Source organism: Hordeum vulgare, chromosome 7H (assembly GCF_904849725.1).
Source record: "Hordeum vulgare subsp. vulgare chromosome 7H, MorexV3_pseudomolecules_assembly, whole genome shotgun sequence".
In the NCBI taxonomy this organism is placed as follows: domain Eukaryota; kingdom Viridiplantae; phylum Streptophyta; class Magnoliopsida; order Poales; family Poaceae; genus Hordeum; species Hordeum vulgare.
In genome coordinates this window covers 144,242,313-144,251,046 of record NC_058524.1, presented here as the reverse complement: position 1 = coordinate 144,251,046, position 8,734 = coordinate 144,242,313, and the positions used below count along the sequence as shown (strand labels likewise).

The following is an 8,734-nucleotide window of genomic DNA, read 5'->3' as shown; positions in this document are numbered from 1 at the left end:
TACAATACAAGCCAGCGGAAGAGTTATAAACTGTCTGGGTACAGACAGGGCAACTAGTAGGCACATGGCCTGACTATACTACAGAGCCGACGTAGGGCCAGATCGTAGCTGGGACACCAGCTACTCGTCGTCGTCGATGTCTACGAAGAACCCTCCATTAGGGTCATTAGCAACCTCTGCAACATTTATTAAGCAAACATGAGTACGAAGGTACTCAGCAAGACTTTGGGAGAACTAACTACTCATGCAAGGTATCAAAAGGTATTGTGGGGTTTCAGGCGGAAAGCCAGCATTTGACTCGTGGCTAGACAACTTGCATTTTTAAATTACTTTTGACAACTTGATTTCTCGCACACGAGTCCACTAACACCACAACAATAAACTATCGTGGAATCATTCCGTCTCCATACGGAAATGCCGTCCACGACACTCACGCTTATCTTGACAATTTTATGAGTAGCCATTGAAGTTATCTATGAACAACATATGTCTCCAAGTAGTCCATATCCGCGGACGCGGCTATTCGAATAGATCATAACCCTGCAGGGGTATACTTCGTCACACACGCTCTCGCCACTTATCGCCATGTGCACGTCATGCACCTCGGCAACCTTCAAGCGGAAGCCCAGCGAGGGAGTCGGCCACGACCGTTAACCACACTAGTACCTAGTCCAGGTTTATCGCCTATCTGAGAGTAACCCGTACGGAAGTCCGGCCGAGGTTTCCGCCACGGCCTCAAACGATGTGCGCAGGGTTCCCAAGCCCACCATCCGGGTGCCACTTGGTACACCGTGCCACTGCCTACCGCATCACGGCCCACCTCTCAGGTCAGCACCATGCACGGCCTCCAGCATTTCTATAAACACCAGAAACTACTTGCAACTCCTGGACCGAGTACTACGCGATTAATAGGCCGAGCGGGGTCATATTTCAGGACCCAGCATGTGGTAGTATCTAGTCTTGGATTACATACACGAAACTCAGTTCCTAAGGACGGTTCCAATGAAACAACCCGCCATGTACTCCTACACAGCCTTTCACCGGTACCTTTACCAAATCAAGTTCAACACACAACCTTTGCTCACCGAACACATTCCTCATTTCTGTTCATCTCCCAGATGACACACCATACACAACTCTAAGCATAGCATGCATAGCAGGATAAGGCACATCATAGCTCAAGCAACTACCAGGTATGCTAGGTTGCAAGGTTCGGCTATTTACTGTGACAAGGTTAAGTCATGCAAAGGAAGTGGGTCCAACTATCGTGGCAAAAGCAGTTGAAGCATTTGATCCTAATGCAATGAATAGGTGCAGGAGCAAGAACATAGGAGTTATCGGGATGATCAAAAGGGTTGCTTGCCTTGTTGCTCAAAGGAGGAACGATATCCGTCAGACGGATATTCGGTGGAATCCGGGGGTGCCGAGCCTACCGAAATGAATGGCAACATTCAATAACAATCATATGCACTCAAAATGATGCATGAGCATGGCATGAGAATGCAAGGTGATAAGTTATTATTTTCAACATGTAACAGGTTTAGAGTTGATTTGAATCACATTCGAATAGCAATTTAAACGGGTATTCTCGGATAGCGGTTTAATTGATTCGACCTGATGCTCGGTTCATCTTGATGTTGACATGCAAGAATTGTCATGTTATGATACTGATTTGTATCTAGGGCAGTGTGTGATCATTGCCTATATAATGAAATTTGAATATTTTTGCAAATTCCATTTATAAAGTGATTAAAAGAATTGAATTATTCCTTATTTCACAATTTAGGGTTCTTTAACTTTTTCAAACATGGTTGAAAATAGCATAATCAGAATCCTTGAATTTTTCTGATACTTTTTCATATATAAATTATTTTCATTGGAGTTACAGATTAATTTCTATGATTTTTACAAATTTTAGCAATTTCCTGAATTAGTTTTAAACTGGAAATTCTATTTATTGCATCAGGCTGACGTCAGCAGGTCAGCCGACCTGTGCAGGTCAAACCTGACAGGGGGCCCCACTGGTCAGCCTCTCTGGGACTAATCCCGCGCTGACCAGCCCCTAATTGGGGTTTGACCAAGCGTGGGGCCCTCTGGCAGCGACTGAGGGGAGGGCGATTACGCCCTAATGGTCGGCCACGTCGACGGCCACCAGAGGGTGGTCGCCGCGACCAGACCCGCGGCGGAGGGCTCGCCGGAGGCGACCTAGACGGCGCTGCACAGCACCAAAACGCACGCGGTTGGCAGCTACAGCATGCTCGCGGAGTGGCCGATCTGGCAGGACCATCGGGGGAGGCTAGGGTCGCCGGAAGAGGCGTCGGCGACGAGCCGGAGCGGCGGCCGAAGCTCGGGCGTCGTCGGGGGCTTTGAATCAGAGGGGTCTACGCTCGGTTCTTAGCTGCTACGGCATCTACGCGTTGTCCTGGAGCTGGTGGTGCCCTCGGAAGGACGAGCTGATCAACGGAGGGCTACCGGCGACGAGCGGCAGCGGCGGTCCTCGTCGGGCTCCGGTGAAACTAGGGCTAGAGGAGGGGATCGAGGGAGAAAACTTAGGGGAAACGACCGCATGCTCACGGGGAGTGCAGAGCAGAGCTTAGACGGCTCGGGGAAGGCCTGGGGGCGACGAATCGACGGGAGAGGTCCGGCGGCCGGAGGTGGAAGACGACGGCGTTGCGGGCGTTGCAGGGCTCGAGGAAGCTTCGGCTTCTGCAGAGATGACCAGGGCGACGAGGCGGAGCTAATGGCGTGCTCTGGCAGGGGATCCTATGGTCAGGGGCACGGGCAGCTCGAGCTCGAGCTCGGCTCTAATGGCGGCAGCAAGGAGGGGGAGGAGATCCGGGCGGAGGAGGAGAACCGAGGCGGGGAATGGATAGGGGAGGCTCTGGGGAGCTTATCCCCGTCGTCGCCAGCGCGAACCGGCGGCCAGGCAGGCACGCAGGTGCGTGGCCGCGCCGGAGGAGGCGGCGGCCACCTCCTGCTGCCTACTGGCGCGAGGGAGGGGACGAGCGGGGAGATGGGTCGGGCCAGGCTAGGGCGACAGGTAAGCTTTTTCCCATTTTCTCTGTTTTTGTTTTTCTGTTTTGCTAATTACTGTATTGATAATTAATTCAGCTCCAAAACAAAAAGTAAAAACTATTTTAGACCTCCTGAAATATTTGTTATAATATCCCCACTCATTTCCAAGGTTTTCAACATTTTTGGAAAATTATAGTTTCTGATTTCAATTTTTAAATTTGAAACCAGTGGCTTTTGCATTTATTTAAAATGCTTAAAGTTTCAAGAAAATAGTTTTCTCCAATGCTCATTTACTTTCATGATTTATCAGAAAGTTTGAACATTTCTTGAGGCCATTTTGGGTTCATTGATTTTGAACTAGTTTGAAATTTCCTTTAATTGAAATGGTGGCTAGGGTTTTGAGTTTTTCCTTTGCCACTTTGTTGTTTTTGTTGAAACTTCTTAGATGCAAATGCAAAGAAGACATGAGCACAATGCTATCTTGCTTAAGGGTTAGGGATGCGACAATTTTGTCGCGGGGTCTCTAATTATCGTGTTGTCTTTGGACCATCTTGCAGTAGTGTCAATAGTTTCCAAGTCCTTAATTTTTTGAGCTAATGGTGTATTAGCAAATACTCATGCCCTAACTCTATAAAAATCAACTAGTGAATCTGTATGTATTTTACCTACATGAACATATATATATGTGCACCATAGTGTCACGCAAAATTTAGCCCATGCTATATTGTGTATGTAATTGGTCATTCATGATTGTCCTTCTTTATTTAGGCAAGGTGAGAGACATGAACCAATAAAGGGGCAAACACAATTTACAAAACATTAGAGGGTAAACACAATTTTCCAAACATTAGGGGGCAAACATAAATTAATTATTTTAGAATGAAACTTTATGCTGTGTACATACAATTTTCTTAATTTTGAAGGGGGTGCGCATGGCTCTCACTCCAACCACCCATAGCTCCGTTATTAATCCCAGTGACCAATAAGCTATTATTTCTACAAGAAGTATATTATTTTATATGTTAGGGCATATACAACAGCGTTTAGTCAGCTGTCTGTAACATGGGCCACGTAGAATTTTAGATGACATGGGAGAAAGAGAAATTAAAAAACAACTTAATCTGTCTGTTAAATTACCGACAGTCTAATCCCATATAAATAGCAGGAAATACACAATCTATTTATTATTGTACATGGAGCCGTCTGTATGGTGGGTTGAGAGCAACTCTAGCAGATCCCGCATCCCGTCCTGATCCGTAAAATAACCGCCAAAATACAGGTCGGGGCAGAAAAACCAGCCTGATCAGATCCTGCATCCTGCCCCGACGCGCAAGAAAATTTAGGGGGCGCGGCAAACTCCCGACCCCAACCCGGGAAAACGCGGGTTTCCCCCTCGCGGCTGCGGTGCCCTGCATGTAAGAGAAAGCGGTTGGTCGGGGGACATTTCATCCCATGCTTTCTCCCACCAACCACCTCTCCTCTCCCCCTCGTGCCGCCGCCCAAGATTCCGGCGACAGCAGCCGGCAGGGGCACGCCGGAAGGCCGCCACGCGCACGAGGCCTCCCACTTTCATCTTCCAGTTCACCACCGCGAAGTGAAATCCCAATCTCCAATCGCCACAGCGAACAGCAGCCGCCAGATCCTTCCCCCCAGCTCCGATGGCCTGCACGAAGCAGACGGCCCGCAAGTCCACCGATGGCAAGGCGCCGAGGAAGCAGCTGGCGACCAAGGCGGCGCGCAAGTCCGCCCCGGCCACCGACGGCGTGAAGAAGCTCCACCGCTTCCGCTCTGGAACCGTTGCCCTCCGGGAGATCCGCAAGTACCAGAAGAGCACAGAGTTGCTTATCCGCAAGCTACCCTTCCAGCGCCTCGTCCGGGAGATCGCGCAAGACTTCAAGACCGACCTCCGCTTCCAGTCCTCCGCCGTCTCCGCGCTCCAGGAGGCCACCGAGGCGTACCTCGTCGGGATGTTCGATGACACCAACATCTGCGCCATCCACGTCAAGCGCGTCACCATCATGCCCAAGGACATCCAGCTCGTCTGCCGCATCCGTGGGGAGCGCGCCTAGGTTTCGGGTCACCGGTAATACTGAGCAGTAGCTGTTCTTGTCCTGTGATCCGGATGTGTGTCCGATGCTTCTGTTGTTTGTGTTGATATGATCTGTCGCTATGTGTCGTGGTGCTTGAATGAAATGACAATGGAAAAGTTCAGTTATCATCTGATTCAGATTTCAGTGCCATTGTTTGCAACTTCTGGTGCTTCTGTTTGTTGGTGTTGAGATTATATGTCGTCTGGTCCTTTTATCGTGATGCCTGAATGAAATGGCAATGGAAAGTTCAGTTATCATCTGTTGCTAATTTTCTTCTCCATTGACACTGTTTGCCAGTAATTCATTGCTCCATGATTTCGTGACATGTTGCATGGAGTTGCAGTGATGGAATTGGACAGTGCATGATGCAGTGTCTCATGGGTTTAGTGATTTTGTTGGGGTGCTCTGTTTTTCTTCTTTTGTTGCCGTGTGATTCAGTCTTCTTGCATCTTTTGTGCACGCTTTTACATGGACATGGTGAATTCATTTGGGCTTTTGGCTCTGTTTGACGTGATTCTGAACTATGGTTTCGTTGGTTGATGTGGATTAGCTGAAGGTGAGGTGGTGATATGTGATGTGATTCTGAATTATGTGTCGTGTGCTAGTTCGAAATTTGCATCTATTTCTCTTTCTCAGATCTTGTTAACCAAGTCATGTGCTTGGATATTATGATTGATGAATATCCTCTTTGCGCAAACTGTTTATGTCGTTTGAATTTCAACTTGTTTGTCAAACCCTGTGTCAAATGCGAAATTTGCATTTTTTCTGTTTGCGGATCGTCGCGGGGGAGCCCGAGCAGAATCCGCAGAAGCCGACCCGTAAAAAAGCATATTCCGCGAATATACTTTTTTACGGATCCGTTTGGGGTCTGCATCTATGTCAGCCTGTGCCGGCCCGCAAAACTGGTTTTGCGCGAACTGCAAACGCGTTTTGGGGGCCGACGGGATGCGGGGTCTGCTAAAGTTGCTCTGAGCACGTCGTGGAAATAAATAAACTCGCCTCTTTTTAAGCGAAACATGTCCTGCACTTATAACCAGCCAAATAGACATACTGTTGTCAGTATTGTTTTTGGTGGTGTCTATAAGTGACGTGGACGAATGTTATAGACACCCGGTAACTGAACTGATGTACATGCCCTTAAAGCTCACCCTTTACACGTGTACACACACATAGGGCAGGTTCGCCTCAAACCACTATTCAAAGTACACCACCATCGCCATTTCACATGACACGTATGCTTACCAAATCACGAACCGCACGCGCTACTTGCCTTTATCACTTCTATAAAAAGCACCTTCCTTGGCGATCGATATGCACCCAACATCTTCGGCCAAATCACCAGCCATGTCTTCAAAAGATGGCCTATCTTGTAAGGCCATCCTCCGTTCCAACAATGGCACGATGGGGTTATCCTCGAGCTCATCCTCCATGGTGTGGCATGAAGGTGAGGTGCGCAAGAAGGAGGTTTCTCGCACTAGCAAGCCAAAGCGCACCTCCTTCAAGTGTTTTCAGTGCAACAAGACATTCCCGACCCAGCAGGCCATGGCTGGCCACTGCAGCGCCCACACCCGGGCTAGATCACAGAAGAGGGCGGTCGCAAGGTACCGAAATCAGATCTCAGATGTACCTACCTTTGTTGCCTCGCCTCCCAACCAGCCACAGCTTCCCCAACATGATAATGTTAACGCCATCCACTTTTGGTGTTCACGGTCACATATCTCAAGCAGGAAAAACCTTGCACTGCCACGGGCTATAAGGTATGTACCATATGCCCGTCCAACTAGCAACCAAGTGATGGTGACGGTTCCATACCTTGACCTACATGGTCATGGTACCATGACACCAGTGATGATGGCTCCAACTACAAACCCTGTATTACAGCCTCTATCGCCATCTCATAGCAAGCCGACATCCACACTACTTGGCTGGAGAGCGTTTGTCCCTATCTATAGTATGTCATCCTGCAGAGTTAATGTTGCTCCACCTAGTGACGTTGTATCCTCTACGAATACAACACGACACACACAAATTGACCTAACGCTCCAGTTGAGCTCTGGCCATAAATACACACAAAGAAAGGCACTGCCTTTGCTCAGGTCACTCATAATGGCGCCAAACCGTCAGCAAGGTGCCAATCGTGGATGCCAGTCGGTGGATGGTGTTGATCAAGGTAACATGGTGGGAAGTCAGAAGGACGACTTAGATCTGGAGTTGCATTTGTTTCGCTAGTTCTGTACTCAGATGGATCTTAATAAGGATGCACCCAAAACAATTAGATTGTCATGTAATATGAAATCGATCAGTTATAGAATGCACTGATAAATATTGTGGAAACTTTTTAGATGTGCAAACTGTTCTAATAATTATCCTGTGGATGTACCAATAGAATGTTCGTTCCAAATAAAGAAAGTTTTGCAATTGTCGTGCACACTCTACTATCAATTAATTAATAGAAGTCCCTTCCAAAAAAAAAATTAATTGAAGTGTATTTTTCCATATTATTTGTTTCTTCATTGCTAGAAAGAAGTTTTTCTTTCCAAAAAGAACAGAAGGGCCCCACCTTATGACTCAAGTCAGGCATACAACCTATTTTTTAACCGAAAATTACTTATGGGAAAGTGACAAATGCAAATACTCCCTCCAATTCTAAATATAAGTCTTTCTAAAGGTTTCACTAGATAAGTACATACGGATGTATATAGACATATTTTAGAATATAGATTTATTCATTTTGCTTCGTATGTAGTCCCTAAATGAAATCTTTTAAAAGACTTATATTTCGGAACGAAGGTAGTAGGAGTTTTCAGCTCGTTGTTTAAAGTTGAATACGATGGACCAAAATATTATTCTTTTGAACTCAACGATCAGTATTTAGTTTCACCACATACATACCACTCAAGAGAATGCTAAATAATATTTACTATAGTGTTACCACTGCGAACGTTAACAAACTCATAGTCAAAACCTGAGCTAAAACTCTCATGGATAGTTTAATAGCTAGCGGAGTCCTCCACATAAACTCAAGATCAATTAAACAGTCAGGGTAACGCGTGTAAAGCAACATTTAGTGAGTATCCATAGAACCAACAAGAAGTTGAAGTTCCATGTATAGTGAGACAAGCTTTGCCATAACCTCACTCACCTGGATATCCATTCTTCGAGAATATGCTATTAGTCCGTACTATCATGCAGATCAAACTAAGTCCTATGGAGTTGAGTGTCTTGAGTGGTAGTTCTCCTTAAAAATCCAAGCCCAAGTTTATTTTAATACTTTTCGTTTCTTTCACCCTGGATTTTTCTTTAGAAATGAAAACATGCTTACCATCAATATTTCTCTAGCAATATTCAGAATGGTAACTAGAATTAAATGATATTCAACTAATGTGGCGAATGAAATTTAAGTGCAACGAGTCAAATAAAAGCATTAGCAATGTTCAGGAAATCGGTAATTGGTAGTAGCTCGGTTAGTCTGGGAGTAGCCATCAGTTGATGTATCGCTTTATTAACTAGATTAATCAGTCGACCATTAATTAATAGATTAAATAAAAATCTACCAACATATATCTAGACTTTTTTATGTAGTATACCATAGTTCCATGGTTCCAGCTATCTAATATAAAAATACATTC

At 46.1% G+C, this 8,734-nt stretch overlaps 2 protein-coding genes across 2 annotated transcripts; both read left to right on the top strand.

The window, feature by feature from the left end:
* The first annotated feature begins 4,438 nt into the window (after window positions 1–4,438).
* LOC123407810 (histone H3.2-like) lies at window positions 4,439–5,230 on the top strand. Its single transcript, XM_045101037.1, has one exon. The coding sequence runs from the start codon at window positions 4,674–4,676 to the stop codon at window positions 5,082–5,084; it is 411 nt and encodes a 136-aa protein (XP_044956972.1). The 5' UTR covers window positions 4,439–4,673; the 3' UTR covers window positions 5,085–5,230.
* Window positions 5,231–6,404: 1,174 nt separating this feature from the next.
* Window positions 6,405–7,523, top strand: LOC123410407. Its single transcript, XM_045103346.1, has 2 exons — window positions 6,405–6,706; window positions 6,833–7,523. Exons 1-2 carry the CDS (start codon window positions 6,417–6,419, stop codon window positions 7,332–7,334), a joined length of 792 nt encoding a protein of 263 aa, XP_044959281.1. The 5' UTR covers window positions 6,405–6,416; the 3' UTR covers window positions 7,335–7,523.
* The last annotated feature ends 1,211 nt before the right edge of the window (window positions 7,524–8,734 follow it).

Coding starts and splice junctions, on each gene's coding strand:
- LOC123407810 (XM_045101037.1), top strand. CDS start 4,674: ATGGCCTGCACGAAGCAGACGGCCCGCAAGTCCACCGATGGCAAGGCG.
- LOC123410407 (XM_045103346.1), top strand. CDS start 6,417: ATGCACCCAACATCTTCGGCCAAATCACCAGCCATGTCTTCAAAAGAT. Junction 6,707..6,832: donor CAGAAGAGGGCGGTCGCAAG/GTACCGAAATCA, acceptor TATCTCAAGCAG/GAAAAACCTTGCACTGCCAC.